General features: G+C 37.8%; 1 protein-coding gene and 2 pseudogenes across 3 annotated transcripts; 1 reads left to right on the forward strand and 2 right to left on the reverse strand.

Annotated features, from left to right (window-relative positions):
• The first annotated feature begins 5,415 nt into the window (after window positions 1-5,415).
• Window positions 5,416-7,777, forward strand: LOC143533900 (pentatricopeptide repeat-containing protein At1g34160-like; annotated as a pseudogene). The gene is made up of 2 exons (XR_013135444.1): window positions 5,416-5,983; window positions 6,626-7,777. The product of XR_013135444.1 is annotated as a pentatricopeptide repeat-containing protein At1g34160-like (transcript).
• Window positions 7,778-7,846: 69 nt separating this feature from the next.
• Window positions 7,847-10,734, reverse strand: LOC143533901 (uncharacterized). Its single transcript, XM_077028530.1, has 9 exons — window positions 10,651-10,734; window positions 9,613-9,664; window positions 9,463-9,536; window positions 9,278-9,379; window positions 9,062-9,202; window positions 8,912-8,963; window positions 8,324-8,397; window positions 8,158-8,247; window positions 7,847-7,972 (listed from the first exon to the last, which is right to left on the reverse strand). Exons 1-9 carry the CDS (start codon window positions 10,716-10,718, stop codon window positions 7,924-7,926), a joined length of 702 nt encoding a protein of 233 aa, XP_076884645.1. The 5' UTR covers window positions 10,719-10,734; the 3' UTR covers window positions 7,847-7,923.
• Window positions 10,735-10,804: 70 nt separating this feature from the next.
• LOC143533902 (uncharacterized) lies at window positions 10,805-18,426 on the reverse strand (annotated as a pseudogene). Its single transcript, XR_013135445.1, has 12 exons — window positions 18,091-18,426; window positions 16,884-17,103; window positions 16,590-16,790; window positions 16,390-16,459; window positions 15,518-15,680; window positions 14,040-14,630; window positions 13,113-13,493; window positions 12,896-12,971; window positions 12,158-12,221; window positions 11,932-12,067; window positions 11,295-11,408; window positions 10,805-11,211 (listed from the first exon to the last, which is right to left on the reverse strand). The product of XR_013135445.1 is annotated as an uncharacterized LOC143533902 (transcript).
• Between the last annotated feature and the right edge of the window lie 685 nt (window positions 18,427-19,111).

Here is a 19,111-nt window from a genome sequence, read left to right on the forward strand (position 1 = left end):
CCTACCCGCATCATACCCAAAGACCAAGCAGGAAACTCGGGCATTTCTGCAAGTGACAAGGACTTCCCATGGAAAACCTTACAAAACCCTTTTCAAAACCCTTTGCTTAAGTCCAAAAGTTCACCTCACTTTATTAAACACGCATGAGAAGAACATTGGACTGGGGGGACTTGAAGAGGTAGGTCCCAGCAGAGCCCAGTTGGACCCGCAAGACTCACCTTAAACAGGGACGTCTGCGCAGAGACCAACTGGATCCGCAGGACCAACCATGCTCAGAGACGTGACGTCCTTACGCGCAGTATGCAAGCTGGTCCCGCAGGAAATGCCTCCCATGGTGAAGGACTCCGCCTGTTCCCGCAGCCTCGGATACAAGCCATGAGGGAAGGCCACCCGCGCAGCATGGCTACACGCACTAGGTACTTAGCTCTCGATCAGTGTCACCTGAAGGAATGAGCAAAGCCGGGAGCAATCCCGCACAGAGGCGGGAGGGGGAATACTCCCGCCCAAATAAGCCAGTCTGTATACTGAAGGACCTTTTACTGTACCTGACGAGGTATGGGCGAAAGATCTGATCAGGGATACGACAGCTCACTGATACAGTATGGCGAGCGGCATGCTCCTGTACTGTATCACTATTAAGCCGCTGCCTACTCACCAACTACTGTCATACCACGTGCGTAGCCGGCAGTTGGTGGAAAGGGAATAGTATACAGCAGGCCTGGTCACTATCAGCCGCTGCCTACCCACCAACTACCAGCAGGGCACGTGCGTAGGCTACTGTTGATGAACAGGAACACTGTTGCAGCCGGCCATACCTCCTTGGAAACCTACCTTCGGCTATAAATACCCCAAATGGTATGATCATCTAAACACAACATATCTTACTACATTATCATCATATTATACCTGATATCTGCTCTAGCAATCTCTTAATATACTTTAATATTTAAAGAGCAATCTAGTCTGATTCTCACGCCGGAGGGTGGTCACAAGGAGGAACCCCCCTCCTTCTCAGTGACGAGCTCACGGTGTCTGTTTTGCAGGTTATCAGAAGAACCATCTTCCAAGGGTCTAACCCCTCGTGGGAAACAGCTATCCAACCCCCAGGTTACCAGTAATCTGTCCGGGGTCCGGTTAGTGTTTCTTCACCCCTCCATACCCTCCACTTAAACTCACCAACGTTCTTTATGCATCTAACTTAATCCATAATCTATTAGATAATTGGATGTCTATTAAATTTGACCCTTTTGGTTTTTCTGTGAAGGATCTCAAGACGCGGACCCCTATCCTCAGATGCAACAGTACCGGTGATCTCTACCTTCTCACGCCACATATGCTATCCAAAGTCACCTCCCATGGAGCAAATGTGGCGATCTCCCAATCACTGTGGCATCAACGTCTTGGACATCCGAGCTCAAGGCCATTACATTCCCTCAAGAAATCACAATCTATTTCTTTTTCTAATTGTAATAAAACTTTTTGTGAACCATGTGTTTTGGGGAAAAGTGTTAAACTCCCGTTTATTTCTTCTTGTAATCGTACTGGTTTGCCTTTTGATATCATTCATAGTGACCTTTGGACATCACCAGTTTTGAGTTCCGGGTTTCACCGCTATTATAATTTATTTATTGATAATTTTTCTGATTTCATATGGACATTTCCTCTCGGTAGAAAATCACAAGTATACCCCACCTTTTGCCACTTTTACAAGTTAATTCACACACAATTTAACAAAAGAATTAAACAACTCTAGTGTGATAATGGCAAGGAATACATCAACAGTTCCTTCAACCAATTCTTTACCCAACATGGCATGACATTCCGCCTCTCATGTCCATACACTTCCTTCCAAAATGGCAAAGCGGAACGTAAAATCCGCACCATTAACAACATGGTTCGCACCCTTCTTGCCCAAGCTAACCTACCCAATAAATTTTGGCACCTCGCTCTCGAAACCGCAACCTACCTTCTTAACATCACCCCCAACAAACCAAACAACCTAAACAACCCTACTGAAACTCTTTATAACCGTCACCCCACATACGACCACCTGAGAGTATTTGGGTGTCTCTGCTATCCCCTCAAACCCCCCACTACAATCCATAAACTCGAACATCGTTCAAACGCTTGTGTCTTTCTTGGCTATCCCCCAAACCATCGGGGATACCATTGTCTTCACCTATCCAACCGTCAAATTATAACATCTCGTCATGTAATTTTTGACGAAGCAACATTCCCATACGCCAAAATACCTAAACCTCCAACCGACCCGTACACTTTTCTCACTGAACCCATCCACCCTATCCTGTGGGACCTTGTTCAACCAACAACCTCATCCGCTACCGCAACTTCCCCTTCTACCACACCCGTTACTACCTGCACAACCAACCCAGCCACTGCCCCTGCCACGACCCACCATCCCATTCCCGAACAACCTAATCAGACGGTAAATCAGCCGACAAACCACGCTGCCCAACAACAACCACCACTTCAAACATACTCCCGCCGACACCGATCCACCACGGATCCGTCCACCACTTCTCACCCCATCTCTCACGCTAATCCTCCACCTACACCACTAACCGTGCCCAACTCTAATCCCCCACCTCCACCACCATTCGTAACCCGTACCATGCGTACTCGCGCCATGGACGGAATTTCCAAACCCAAAACTCACGTTAACCTACACACTTCAACCATTGAACCACTTCCGAAATCTCCCAAAACCGCCTTGTCCACCCCTGAATGGCGGAATGCCATGACTAATGAATACGATGCACCTATTAATAATAAGACGTGGGAGTTAGTTCCCCACCAACCCCACATGAATGTAATTCGAAGTATGTGGTTATTTTGACACGAATACAGATCGGATGGGTCTTTGGAGCGCTATAAAGCGCGTTTAGTATGCGATGGTCGAAGTCAACAGGTTGGTATTGATTGCGGGGAGACGTTTAGTCCGGTTGTTAAACCGGCTACGATTCGTACAGTTCTTTCATTAGCTTTATCACATGCATGGGCTGTTCATCAACTTGACGTCACAAACGCCTTCCTACACGGGAACTTAAACGAAACGGTATACATGTATCAACCGATGGGGTTCAAAGACAAGACACGTCCAGACCACGTCTGCTTACTTAAGAAGTCACTTTACGGTTTGAAGCAGGCTCCACGAGCATGGTACCAACGGTTCAATGATTTTGTACCATCGTTGGGTTTCACACAATGTCGGAGTGATAACTCCTTATTTATATACCATCGGGGTCATGACACATCGTACCTTTAACTATACGTTGACGACATCTTGTTGACAACCTCATCTGAACAGCTTCGTCTTACCCTTATGGATCGGCTCAGCTCTGAATTCGCTATGAAAGATCTTGGACCAGTTAGCTACTTTTTGGGTATCTCTGTTAAAAGAACAGGTAACACAATGTTTTTATCTCAGCAAAACTACACGCATGATATCATTAATCGGGCAGGCATGACATCGTGCAAACCTGTTGCCACACCCGTCGACACCAAGGGCAAGCTCAGTTCTTCCGGACCTGACTTTGAAGACCCCTCGTTATACAGAAGCTTAGCCGGTGCCCTTCAATATCGTACCTTACTTTCACCAGACCAGATATCTCGTATGCGGTCCAACAAATTTGCATGCACATGCACTCTCCTCGTCTTCCTCACTGGGACAGTTTGAAAAGAATTATCCATTACCTGCGTGGAACGTCTGATCTTGGTCTCACTCTCGGCCCTGTGTCTTCCCACACATTACGAGCATATACAGACGCCGACTGGGCGGGCTGCCCAGACACACAACGCTCGACATCAGGATATTGCGTATATTTTAGTAACAATCTTATTTCTTGGTCGTCGAAACGACAAGCAACAATCTCACGTTCGAGTGCAGAGGCTGAATACCGTGGTATAGCTAACGTAGTTGCTGATATGGATCCGAAATTTACTTCTTGAGCTTCATCGCCCTCTTTCAAAAGCCTCTCTGGTCTACTGTGATAACATCAGCTCGATTTACTTATCTGGAAATCCGGTACAACATCAACGGACGAAGCACATTGAACTTGATATTCATTTCGTCCGTGAACAGGTTCATCGGGGACTGGTTCGCGTGCTACATGTCCCCTCCCGATATCAGGTCGCTGACATCTTTACAAAGGGATTACCGAGGGCCTTGTTTGAAGACTTTAGAGCCAGTCTCAGGCTTCGTGAGCCTCCAGATTCGACTGCGGGGTCTAATAGAGCATGCGTTAAATATAATGTTTGTCTTGTTAATTTGAATGTATATTGGGTGTGATTTTATCCCCAAAATAGAGGGATTCTCTCCTTGTATATACAGGGCTATTATGTTAATGAAAGAGGCAAGGGTTCATATTCCTTTAATTATTATTGTAATAAACGAAAACCAAATCGGTGCGTAATATAAAGCTCATGTATGTTACTTCATTTTTTATACCTTGATGTGTATCGGATAACTGAATTGGCATATAGATGGAACCCATTGGGTGATGCGAACACCTTTACACATATAAAAGGGTTGATTCAAAAAAGGATTAACTTGGTTCCGGTGTTCAAGTCGAGAGGGGTCTTTTTGTGTCAAAACAGGTTTAACAAATGTTTTTTTATTAAATTACTATAAAATTCAGCTTTGCTTCTGGTTTTCGGCAACGATCACACACATTTAGGTATCAATTAATTAGAAAAGGCATATTGCATTACGCTTTGTCCCCGAGTTTCACTTATACCCAGTTCTCGAGTTCAACTTAAAGAATGAAAGGAAAGGAAAGGGAGGGAAAGAAAATGTGGCATGTGTTCTCGAGTTTCAGGAAGGAAAGAAAAAGAAAGAATAAAAAATTTGTTCCCGAATTTCGTTTAAAGAAAGAGAAAAAAAAAACAGAAAGTGAGGCTTTTGTAGTGTAAATTCTTACTTTCCATTTTGGTAGGAAAGGAAAAGGAAAGAAAAATGTTAAGAATAGAAAAGAAAAAAAACATATTTGGGATTAAGTTTGAAAAATGCTTATTGACTTATTGATGTTTTTAAAAAGTCAATAAGTTAAAATGTGTTTGGCAATCACATAAGATCTTTTTTATTTTAGCTTTTTGAATGGGTTAAAAAACGATTTTTCAAAAGTCACAAATCCTAATTTTTCAAAATTGTTTTTTTAGTTAACATTTTTCAAATTCAATCACAAACATGCTTAAAGAAATAAAAATGTTCTGCTTTCATTTTCTTCGTTAAGTGAGCTCGGGAACACAAAGAAATAAAAGGAAAGAAAAGAGAGATTTGTGTTTTCGAGTTTCGTTTAAGAAAAGAAATTGAAAAAAATAGGATCCATGATATAAGTTTAAAAGAATTTGAACTTTTATAAAACGTAGGTTCTCGTTTTCCCGGTAGCATAATCCATGGGCGTGGACATCAACCCACTTCTGCAACGGTGCAGCAGTCTCTCCCACATCAAACAACTCCAAGCCCACCTGACCACCACAGGCTTATTCTTATTCCACTCCACCCGTTCCAAACTCCTAGACTTGTCTTTCACCATCATACACCTTCCACCACCTCACCCACCCACCAACGACTGGAACGCCATCATCCGCCGCCACCCACGCCCTCACCTTCTTCCGCCACGGCCTACGTCACCTCACCTGCAACCCTGACGCCCTCACCTGCTCTTTCACTCTCAAAGCGTCTGCACGTGCGTTGGCTTTTAATGAAGCGTTGCAGGTTCATTCGAGGGTTATTAAACACGGGTTTATTGCTGATGTGTTGTTGCAAACCACGTTGTTGGATGTGTATGCCAAGTGTGTGTGGTTGGATTATGCGCGCCAGGTGTTTGATGAAATGTCTGTGAGAGATGTTACGTGTTGGAATGTGATGATTGCTGGGATGGCTTTGCACCGCCCGGATGAGGCGTTACGGATGTTTAAGAGAATGAAAGATGATGATGGGTTCGAGGGGAATGAGATCACGGTACTGTTGGTCAACTTAATTGTAATATGAATCGAAATAAGTCGGGTGCGGGGTTTCAAGTGGGCAACGCTCCAAGGGGCAGCAGTCAGTGGCAGACCCAGGAAAAAATTTCACAGGGGTAAAATGGGTCAAAAGAGGGTCGTTGTCAAAATTCCATAAGGGTCGATCATGATTTTAACATATATATACCTTTAAAAAAATTCACAAGGTCGGCTGACACCTACACCTTTGGTGTAGGTCCACCGCTGGCAGCAGCCCCTGGCGAGATCAAGGAGCATATTTAATGAATTTAAAATTTTAACTTTATTAAATTTCATATGTTATTTTAATATGAAATTAAGGAGCGTATTTGATGAATTTGAAAATTAATTTTATTAAATTTCGTATGTTATTTTAATATAAAATTAAGGAGCGTATTTGATGAATTTGAAATTCAAATTCGTGACCCCAAACCCTAAAAACCGTATCTTGATATACGACATTTTTCCTTTTTCATAAAATCTCTATCAAAATCATAGTTGAATTCTTGCTCAGTTTATCTGATCAAAGTATTTGAGAACCACAAATAGTTTTGATCTGAAAGTGCAAACCACGACTCTCAAATATCTAAGATAACCCGTTTTTCATTAATTTCCCCAACAGGTACTTGGCGTGCTATCAGCATGTGCTCAACTAGGTATGGTACACGAGGGCGAGAATGTTTATAGTTATGTGAAAAGCCGGAACCTTGACGCGAATGAACAAGTTTGTAATGTGGTGATTGATATGTTTGGGAAATGTGGACATGTTGCAAAAGCTTATCGGGTTTTTAACAACATGAGGTGTGCGAAGACGGTTATTACTTTCAATACAATGATTATGGTTTTTGGGATCAATGGTGAAGGAACGGAAGCGGTTAAAATTTTTAACCGAATTCGTAAGGAAGGTTTGCGACCGGATGAAGTGAGTTATCTTTCAGTTTTGTGTGCTTGTAACCACTCGGGTATGGTTGATGATGGTGTTAAGTTGTTTGAAACAATGACTAAAGACGAGTTGGTGGTTCCCAACATCAAGCATTACGGTACTATGGTTGATCTATTGGGTAGGTCGGGTCGGCTTAATGAGGCCTACGATATCAACTCGATACCTATAACTATCACACCCGATGTTGTTCTTTGGCAAACATTGTTAGGTGCTTGTAAGACGTACGGTAACATAGAACTGGCGGAGAAGGCGGCAACAAAGCTTGTGGAGATGGGTTCGCACAGTGATGGTGACTTTGTGTTGCTATCGAACATATACGCAGCTCAACGCAGATGGAAAGACGTGGGACAAGTGAGAAGCACCATGAAAAACAAACAAGTTATAAAGGTGCCCGGGTTTAGTTACATTGATGTGAACGGTGCGATACACAAGTTTACAAATGGAGATAAATGGCACTCGAATTTGCAAGAGATTTATAAGAAACTTGAAGTAGTGTGTCGGATTATGGAACACGGGTATGTACCTAAGACGGATTATGTGTTGCATGATATTGGGCCGGAGGAGAAGGAAAACGCGTTGAGTTATCACAGTGAGAAGTTGGCTGTGGCTTTCGGGTTGGTTAAGATTAGTGACGAAAGTAGTTCGATACATGTGAATAAAAATCTTAGAATATGTGGGGATTGTCATGAGTTTATGAAGCTTGTATCGAGAGTTTATGAACAAGAGATTATTGTGAGGGATCGAACTCGGTTTCATAGATTTAAAAACGGGTTGTGTTCGTGTAAAGATTTTTGGTGAAATTCATTATTCTTTCTTTAGTAAGTAAACAAATAACACCAGTACCAGTACCTCTACTGTGTGTATGCTTCATTTATATTGTATTGAAATACAACTATGAAACAAAAATGTTGTTCATACATGTTACTTTCATCTTCACAAATGAATATGCATTTATAACCCAACTGTATACATCTTTATTATTCACTTGCAGCCACCATCAATGGTGGATCACTTGGCTTCAAATCTCTGCAAGATTCAACATATAAATTGCACAATCAAGATTCAACATATAAATTATATTACACTACTTGTATATATAATTACACTAATTGATTCGCACAGTTAGCATGTTCTATGTTAATGTTCCCCTTCTTTATAAAAGTCAAATAAAATAGCTAAAGAAATAATTCGGTAATTGATACATAACTTGCCTGTGATTATTGCGGAAAAGTATAAGGTAAATCGGCTGATCAGAAGAGAGATAGAACAACTGGCGCACTATGTATGCGCATGTAGTGATGCTGTTAAAAATAAATAAACATCAGAAACTGGCATTTCTTTGTTTGTAGTATTAGCTTGGCATGAAGGACTAATTACCTCCCAAAGCATATAAGAAAAAGTATCCACAAAGAAGCATTTATCCAGCTTGATTCCTTATATGCTACCCACACCTGAAAACCAACGGTTAAGAACTAAATACAAGTTATAGGCCTGTAAATGAACCAAAAGAACACGAACACGTAATTGAACACATATTTGTGTTCGTGTATTTAAAAAATGAATATACTCGTGTTCGTTTATGTTCGTTTGTTTAAAATCTAAACGAACAGTTCACGAACATAACTGAACAAAGATAAACAAACATAAATGAACATATATGAGCATATGTAAATGAACACAAACAAACATGAACGAACATATATGAACACACTTAAATGAACAAATATATAACCATTAAGTAGATGACTATTCAAGATAACATTTAATTATTTTCTATTAATATGTAAACTAACATAAATAAACGGACATAAATGAACAAATGAAACATGTGTTCATTTTCGTTCGCTAAATTTAACGAACATAACTTCCCACCGAACGGTTCACAAACAGTTCACCGAACGTTCGGTTCGTTTACATGCCTAACAAGTTACCATGTAAAAAAACGCAAAATTTCAGTATACATACCGATATAGCCACAACGTTGATATAGAAGTCGATTAGTGTCGCTACCACCCACCTGTGCCCATTAAGTTTATATTACATATAAAAGAGAATTGTATAACCATATAACCACCGAATGCTAATTCTTTTTAAAAATGAGGGAAAGAAGTTTACGGGGTGTATAATTCAGAACGAAATGGAGATCCATCAACAATAAGCGTATACAGCAAGGTTCCCAGCATCAAGCAGCCTAGTACTGCAAAGATTACTCTTGCAGTAATAACCGAGACTCCCTTCCAGTGTTCCGTCACATTACTAAGCCAAATATATATCTCAACATGTTGTTTGATGCAATGAATGATAACAAAGAATTTTGCACATATTAATTACCTCTTTTGGTGTCTCACTAACACAAAGTACAAAGGATCCTTTGAGAACTCTTCGGGTGTTAACTTGAAGAACTGCAAGACGATGTACCCGCAAGTAGTGACACTGTAGAAAGAAAGTTTCACCCTCTCATAACATATTAATCACAATGCTATTTAGAAAAAAATAAAATAAATAATAATAATTACCTTCCTAAGCAAATTAATAAAACAACCCAAACAGCTGCCATTATCCAGGTTGATTCCTTGTATACAACCCAAGCCTAAAGATTACCAGCATATTATTCAAAACACAACAACTAAATATAATATTTTAAAAGAAATAAGCGTGATTCATACCGCAATAAGAGCAATATTTATGTAGAAATCTATGAGTAATGCTGCCATCCATCTGCAGTGTATTAAGTGGAATTTAGTTAGTACTTAAATGTAACACAATAATTCATTAGTGGGTCGTTCAAGCCATTGGACTCGTTTCTTTTTAAGGTTATGTTATTTTGGGTCTAGTGCACTTAAAACTTATTTGGTTTATGTTTATTAGTTATTTGGACGTTTTAGGGTTATGCCTTTCGATTTTCGAATTGGGCAGTAGGCCAATGTGGGTTCAATTTGGATGAGTTTGAACTCCACATTTGTAAGAGCAATTGTTGGTGGTTATATCACGTAACCATTGGCGAAGTTTCTTTAGGGCCCCCTAACCCCTCCTGTTTTTTTTTTGCTCAGCAGTGCAAATTTACCCGTTTCTGGCTGAAAATTTGAGTCCAGCCCCCTTCGTTTATGAAAAGGTATAGGTATTTTCGTCTGGCCCTGGACGTTTTTGTCCAAGCTTCGCTACTGGCCACTGCACGTAACCACCCTCATCCACAAGGAAAGAGTCGATTAGATTTTGCATATATAGGCAGGGTTCAACTGTTGAAGAACTTTGTAAACAGTTGATCACATTCACATCTATTTCAAAGTTGTTACAATCATATATATTAATATTAGGGGCGTAGGCAACTTTAGGGGAACTGGTTCGTACAAAATTTTGTTTTATTGTTATGTATTAGTGTATTTTGACGTTGAACCCGTAGAAATTTCAACATCGCCATTGTATATTAGATTGCGTGCGTGTTCGTGAGTGTGTTAATTATCGTTTTGTTGTCCAACAAGAAATCAAGTTGAATGAATTAGAAAGGACCAAGATTGATCACTTAAAACCTGAAAAACAAGATTTCCTAGTTGATATATCGTATGTTTGAAAACTTACTTTCTTTGTTACTCACTACACATGCTTAGTATTTAATAAACCACACTGACTGATCAACAAAGATATATAGAAGAACCATTTGGAAACATGGACTAACAGACAACAATATATTATATGTTCATAATTACCTAGTGAGTAGTTCCATTCTGAAAGGGAGGCCATCGGTGGCTATAGTGTAAACAAGCACAGCCACCATTAGACATCCCAACACCCCAACCCTCACTGCCATTATTCCTCTATCACTTTTAACACCATGATCATGGTTCTAGGGATCAACAGTGAAGGAATGAAAGCACCTAAGACCCAGCGTCCGAAGGTAATCGATAGTGGGTATGATTCTTGAGTGCAGTCCCAATTCAAGAATGAGTATAGAATATAGATGTAAGGTTTCTTTATACTTGGTATGCAAGCCACATTGCATAACTATTAGTAGAAGCAGCATGTATCATTAAGACCCATGTTATAAATTTAAAAGAAATATAACTTTAATAAATATACGCTTCATACGCTTGTTTGGGGGCTGTAATTCAGTCATTCAAGGATAATCAATAACAATTGCCATAACGTTAATGTGAATGTACTATACGAATCAGGAATTCCATTGATTGTGCATGATCGGTCATCTAATCAATCCAAGTTGCATTAATCACTTTAGCCATGAAACTGTATGTATCTGCCCATTCATCAATCTGCAAATATCAAAAAAACCAGCTTAGAATTTGAGAGTACGGTATATTTTATTACTTTTTTAAAGATGCATATAAAATCATACCACTTTCTGAGTCGGACGTCCAGCCCCGTGGCCAGCCTTGCAGTCGATTCTTCCAAGAATCGGGTTTGTCTGTGGGCTATTCTCCAAGCTCGTGCACAATACATATTGCATTGTCTAATAGCATGTTAGAAAACAAAAGACGATTAACCAGATATCAAAAAATTCAAGATAACTAAACAATATTATTAAAAGTAAAAGTGTCTTTTTAAGTTTGAAAATAAATTTTATCTACTTAATGGAACAATGATTATTAATATTATGACAGATATTTTCTTCCCAGGAATTCAGAAATTAATTAATTAGGAGTCTTAGAATAACTAGCAGCTAACAATAATAAAATTTCATGTTAATTACTGTTTTAGCATGTTTAAAATGAAAACACTACCGATAAGGGTTGAAGGTTTAAACATAAAAAATGGCGAAAGTTACAGCTTTGTTCGAATATTAGGTTTAATAATTACCTAAGATAACTAGTTTTCAGGTGTGATGTCAAGAAAAAGTTAACGATACCGACACATATTACTTTGAAGAGGTTGAACTACCTTACCATATATCGTTTCTTTAAAAGTTTTTTTTGACCAAATTTGGTTACCTATATATCCCAGCAACCATATAGACACGAAAACGAAATACGTACCGCCAATAATTTCAAGGTGTGCAAGGGCACAACCCTGTCATCGTGATCGGCTGTCAACAATAAGGTGGGAGGATATTGGCGAGAGCGATCATTAGATTGCTCCCATGGTCTCCTAACATTATGCAGCGGTGAGTACCTGATTAAACAATAACATTTAAAAAGTTCAAAATTTAATTTGTATAAAATATAAATTAATCATAAGTTGCACGAGGATTATATTGCTCACTTGATTAACCATTGGAACTCTTCTTCTTTATCTGAACAGCCATAGTCAGATGTCCATGCATGACCTGTGACAACAGTGTAACTATAGTTAAGGCGGCGTTTAGATGTGAGTTTAGAAAGAAGCTACGTGAAATTAAGAAATCAAAAGGAATTAAACAGGTACTGCATGTGCCTTTGCCATTTGAAGTCGTAATAATAAGATGTTCAAATGTTTGAAAAAATATAGTTAAATAATTAATATATAAAAGATATTATGCGTGTTAAGACCACTCATGTAGGTATTTGATTTCATATACCATTTTTGGCCAAAAAGACATCGGATGACGAAAATGCCCTTATTAATATCTTTCATGAGGTGTTATATGTTATTTAGTTCTTTTTCCAAAAAATCTTGGGCATTTTTGTTATTCGGTGTGCTTTTTGGTTGAAACCAGCATTTTTGTCATTCAGTGTTTTTTCTTGAAACAAGCAATTTTGTCAATGGCATTTTTGTTATTCAGAGTTTTATTGTTGAAACCGGCATTGTTGTCATCCAGCATTTTTGTTCAGGAAAAACAATGGAGATTTGTTTTTTGAGAATTGAGATGGGAGTAAAGAGTTTCATATATTGGATTAAAAGAAGACAGAAGCATATAATTCGCTTTTATCATTTAATAATCGGTTTTGTTGCATCCGTATGAAACTGACTATCCAAAACTAATTATTTGGCTCCTAAATAATCAAATTAATAAAAACTTACCAATTGTAAACTTGTGAAATCTAAGCATGTCCATGACACCAACATGAGCAAGCACACAACCAAATAGATCAGGCCTCTATAATTCAAACATTATTATTAATTTATTATATATATGCACAAGTTTATGGTGAATAAAATAATTCAGTTACTTATAACATGTTTTGCGGCAACATGTTTTACTGAATATTGATTGCTTTCAAGAAAGAAAAAATATTACCTGATTAGAGCAAGCTCCAACAAGGGTCCCACCATTGCTTCCGCCTTCAATAGCTAACTTTTTAGATTGTGTATAACCCGATGATATAAGATATTCACCACAAGAAATAAAATCATCAAAACAATTTTGTTTTTTTGCAAGCGAACCGCCTTTATGCCATTCTTCTCCATATTCACCGCCACCACAAATATTAGCGAGGCAAAAAACCACCCCTAAATGCCTCATGAGTACGGTCCGACTCAAGCTAAAATATGGTGTAAAACTAATATTAAATCCACCATATCCATATAATAAACATGGATTTGATCCATCAAGAACTATATCCTTTTTGGCCACAACAAACATCGGTATCTTGGTACCATCCTTACTAGCCACAAATACCTAAATGAAAAAAATAATAATTAAAGAAACATATATATGAACTATTTGATAGTAAAAATAAAGGCCTGTTTGGTTACATTAACAGAATGTACATTGATATAATTATATGTCCTATTCTATTCAAGTATATTGTTGTAAGAAATTAAGAATAGAATTAAACTGGAAAATGAAGATAAAAAGATATTATATGTAAATATGTAAATAAACTTTAATTATAGTTAAGAATTCAGAAACTTAATTAAAATAATAATAATTCAAAACTGAAAAGCTCAAATCAGTGAATCACATAACTATGAGCATGTATTCATGCTCGTTCGTTATATAAATGAACAAAAATTTGGTTTATGATCGTTCACTTATCAAATAAACAGACAAACAAACTTCCTGCCAAGCAGTTCATGAAGGGTTCACTGCATGCTCAGTTCGTTTACATAATCTACTGAAAACTAAAAGCCCAAATCACATAATTATGAGACTTCCCATTAGTCTGATTAAATCATCAAAACTAATTTACCTCTAAAACATCTAACAAATAATAGATTATACCTGATTAACATGGAACTCAGTCGGATTAAATCAAGGGACCACACTTTCACGAAAAATCTTCAAATCCGGAACTGCACTTTCTAAATTGCATTGATATATTGTCCCAGGAGTAAGAAAGCTTGTAAAATATATAAAAAATAAACTATCTTTCCTCCGTGCACTAATGGAATCAACACTACCAATACTTAAAGGCAAATTATGCAAAAAGGCCCCACTTTTTAAATCCCTCAACTGCAATACATGTTTGCAATCACTCATATAACTCACTACAAGTTGACTTTTGTTGACTGCAACAGCTGAATCAAGCACATCATTCTCAGATTGTGGAATAACCTCGGTCCATGTGTTTGGTTCCTTTAGATCTACACGAACCAGTTTGTTTTTTGGTGCATTTTTGTTTGTTAAAAACGTGAAAACTGTGTCATCATTAGCGACTGCCTCATACTTGGCTTCGAAATTGTCAACAAGTTTGATAAACGGAAGGCATTTGTTTTCTTTACAGCCTTTAATCCCACCAGGTAGAGTAGAGAGATCACAGTAATAAAATTTGTTGACCGGATCACAATCCTCGTAAATATAAAGAAGAACAAACTGCACAAGAAATTAATGTGATAATCAAATAAAATTGCATAAAAAGATAACCAGCTTTACTCAAATTTCTAATTTTTCTGTCACAAAAGAATAGTATATTTCATTCACAAAAGAAAACGTACTAACTTTCAAATAAAATCTATTTTGGTAAACCTTCATAAAAGTTTGTACTTATTTATGAGTGATGTTACCCAATATAGAATTCAAGGAAAGTCGGGTCACCCGCTTTTGGCATGGTGATATGTCAGTCATGAATATTTAACATATTTGTTATTTAGGATTGCCAACGTGTTACATTCTTTACCATTAGGCATAATAAAGAAAATGCCACATCAACATTTTAAATAACCAAGAAAATGACACATCACCTTGCGAATTTTGGCTATAGTGTAAACGAGTTGACAGATCACTTCGTTAAAAGCTTGAATTGAGCCAAGCTAAAACGACTCCGAGCGTAAAACAAGCGCGTTTAATAAACGAGCCCGAGTTTCAGTTATGAATCTTAAGTAGGCTCGCGAGCCTAAACGAGCCTATTATCTGTACACTTGTTATTTCATATAAAAAATATATCAACCATTACCATATATTACAAATATAACAAATGTAAATGTATATATATTGATAACCAACTAACTAGCCGAGCCAAGCCAAGCTCGAACTCTTGTAAGTAAAACAAGCTGGGTTCGGGCTCGGCTTAGCTCGGATTGGATACACTCTTAATTTTGGCCACCTTACTTGATTTTGAGGCTATTAGATAGCCCAAACAGGACAAAAGGGTCATCTTTTAAGCACAAAAACTAGTAAACTGTCCCAGTTGGGACGAAAAGTCACCACGTCAGTATTCAATTAGAAAAAAATACAAATTAATGTAAAAAAAAAGGTCTGACCTTCCCGTCTTCTGTTACAGATGCCCCAAGTGTGTACTGAGGGTTATCAGGGTTTTCCCAACATAATATATCTTCACTTTGATCAGTACCCAAGAAATGATAGTAAAGCTGATGATCAAGATTCGCGTTTGTCTCTGTTCCAGCATCCAAGTTTTCTCCTTCCCTACAAAGTTTTCCAATTCAAAAGCTATAATTAATCTATCAAACTTATATGTTACATATGTCTAGACCTGTAAACAAATTGAACATTCAGTGCACAGTTCGTGAACCATTCGGTGGGAAGTTTGTTTATGTTCATTTATTTATTAAAGGAATGAACATGAATAAAAAGGTGTGTTCATTTAGTTAAACAAACGAACATTAACACATCTCTTGTTCGTTCATTTATGTTCGTAACATTTGTTCACTTATGTTCATTCACTTAAATTCATTTTTGTTGGTTCTTTTACGTTTGTTTGAGTTAGTTTGTTAATAAATTTAATCAAAATTTTGGCCCATTACAGTATAGTCTAGTTTTAATAGCTTTTTAGGCTCAACAGTCAACACATTGCTTTTAGCTCAATTACGCTCGTTAACCATTAGTTACTTAGTTTATACTGTTAACGAACAAACAAAAACAAGTTCATTTTCTTAAAACTAACACGAATAAGAAAACCCCGTTCGTTTAATTATTCATGTCCGGTCGTTTGTTCGGTTAAAGTTAAATGAACGAGCATGAACATCCTCTGTTCATGTTCTTTTGGTTGGTTTACATGCCTACATATGTTGTAGCTGTGATTACCAGAACATGTAATAGACCAAGTAAGCCCTTAACTCTTAGCCCTAAAATGAGGATGTGGTGTACTATTCACTTTTCAAAAATGTGCACTTACTCTGGGGCTGGGTAACGGCTGTAGAAGAAACCTTTATATCACTGGTCCAACTAATACCCGAAAATTTAACCTGCACGAAGCAGACTCATCATGCAAATAATAACAAGAGTTATTTGTAAATATCATTCACCAGTCACCACTTTGATATGTGAATTCCATTTCATTATGAACTCTGCAGAGCTTATAAATCAGTTACTCACCCATGACAACGTATCAGGCTCAACCTTTTTGTCTTTAATCCTCATTACTTTAATAGTGGCCCAATCACTTCCACTTGCACTCAGAGCATAAGCCAAATACTTAGCATCTTCACTAACCGCATAAGTACTCAACGCCACTGTTCCATCTTCACTAAGCCCATTTGGATCAAGCAACACTTCAGCTTCTCCATCCAAACTATCCTAAAATATTTTATAAAAATAGACCCAATTTACAATCCCAACAAAAGATATACAATCTTGGTGCCTTTATTTACAGAATTAACTATATCATACCTGCATATAGAGAACTTTCTGCGGTTGAAGTCCTTTATTGTAAAAGTAAAAGTATTTATCACCTTCCCTAAATGGAGCACCATATTTAGGGTAGTCATAGAACTGAGTGAGTTTATCATGAAGCTTTTCCCTAGTTTCACATTTTTTAAGCACGGAATCGGTTAATTCCACTTGTTTTTTCACAAATTCTTTCACTTCTTCTGAGTCAGGATCCTCAAGCCTGCAAATAAAATATCCTTCAAAATCAGAAGCTTGTTTATTTGATTTATTTTGAGATTGATACAACAAAATGGTGTTAATTATGTAGGAACAGCTCATTCATCAAATTGATACTACACATACGCAGTATATCATACTACACACATGTAGTACTAATATCATATGTGTAGTATGTTGGTCTGTAAGAAAACCAAACCGAACAAGACATGTCTATGTTTCTCCAAACGAAATTAGACAAGCAAACGGTTCACAAACGCTAACTGAACGAAATATCTTGTTCCTGTTCATTCATTAACGAAATGAACTTGTTCATGAACTTTACAAACACAAATGAGCACAAACAATGTTTTATTTGATTTTGCTAACCAAGAGTGGTCCGACTAAAGTTTGTGTTGATTTTTTTTAACATTCATATTCGTATGAACAAACATTAATGAGCATAAATGAGGAATTATCAAACGTTCACGAACATGACTGAACGAATCTTGCCTCTATTAATGCTCGTTCATTTAGTAATTGAGCGAAATTCCTTATTCATGCTAGTTCATTTATTTATGTGATTACTGTTCACAAACAGTTCGGTTCATTCACAGCCTTAGTAAATAGTAAAATTATTTATTGCATTCAGAAAACTTAGCTAGATGATATACTACAAACTAGATAATTGTTAGGTTAAGCAGTATTAAACAACATCCATAACAAATATTTTAAAAAAAAAATAAGTTAAAATGTTTAATACTTTTAAATCATCCAATAGAATGTAAAAGTTAATTTGTAAACAGGTGTAACAATTCAATTGACAGGGAAAAACAACTGGATGTAGAAGTTAATTTGTAAACAGTAAACACGTGTAACAATTCAATTGATAAAGAAGAAGCACACTCCAATACGTTCTGCAAAATGATCAAATTCCAGGTGACCTAATTCTAAAACATTCAGCAAAACATAATACAATTAAGAACAAAATAATGAAATAATATTATTATACCATCGGTACGGATCAGGAACCGGAAGTCCGTGGTAGTTATCGACGACGGATTCGTCACGGCGGACGGAAGGATAGTGAAGACGGACGTCGGAGAGAGATAAGGAGCCCATGGACGAAGAGAATGATCGGCGAGTAGGTGTGCGGATAAGGTGTTCGACGTAATGCCAAGTCGTCGGGTGCGGTGGAGATGACAACAATAAGTGTTTGAGCGGTGTTAGATTTATAATACGCGATGACGTTGCGGGTAGAGCGTGGTAAGCACATGATAACATGGTGAGTAACGAGTTGAGTTGCGTATAGTAGTAGAATACCGACTTATTAGACGAAATGGTTTTATTTATTTAATAGGAATATTGGTTGGTTTTATAACGGTTCCCGAATAACGGATGACTAACACTGTTAGTTGCAGGTAGCTGGAAAAAGTGTTTTTGGTCGATGACTTATATTTTTTCAGGAAAACTCAACTTAAACACCACTACCAACTGGCTCACTACCACTTGAGCACTAACTCAACTTAAACACCACTACCAACTGGCTCACTACCACTTGAGCACTACCAACTGACTCCAACGGTGGTTCTAGAGTTTATGTAACATCCAAGGCAAGTCCCACATCGGTCGTGGATAAGAGAGATCGTTGGTTCATAAGTATATGTCCTGCCTCTTAAATCACCAACGCGTTTTGGGCTTAATGGTAGTGGACGAGAGGAGAGCTCTACAGTTAAGAGTGCTCAGCTGGAAGTGGTAGCAGGATGGGTGACCTCCTGAGAAGTCTCCACCTGCGCAAGCAAAAACAAATCCGTGAGCTCTTCGTGGACAGAGCGGACAATATTGGTGGTGCGAGAGACCGGATGTTACAGTTTCGGTGACCTCAATAGTTGGGGTTTTACTAAAAATTATTCCTAAATCCGATCTAAGGTTGCGGCACAACATGTTGCTCGATTACTTGGCTCTCTGTAATAATTGGATTCTTTTGTGAAATTATATCTTGTTATTATTAAAAAAAATATTTGAGACGAAAA

The sequence above is a fragment of the Bidens hawaiensis genome, unplaced genomic scaffold, assembly GCF_021521415.1.
Source record: "Bidens hawaiensis isolate Kalapana, Puna unplaced genomic scaffold, B.hawaiensis_p1.1 tig00009951_1, whole genome shotgun sequence".
NCBI lineage: Eukaryota > Viridiplantae > Streptophyta > Magnoliopsida > Asterales > Asteraceae > Bidens > Bidens hawaiensis.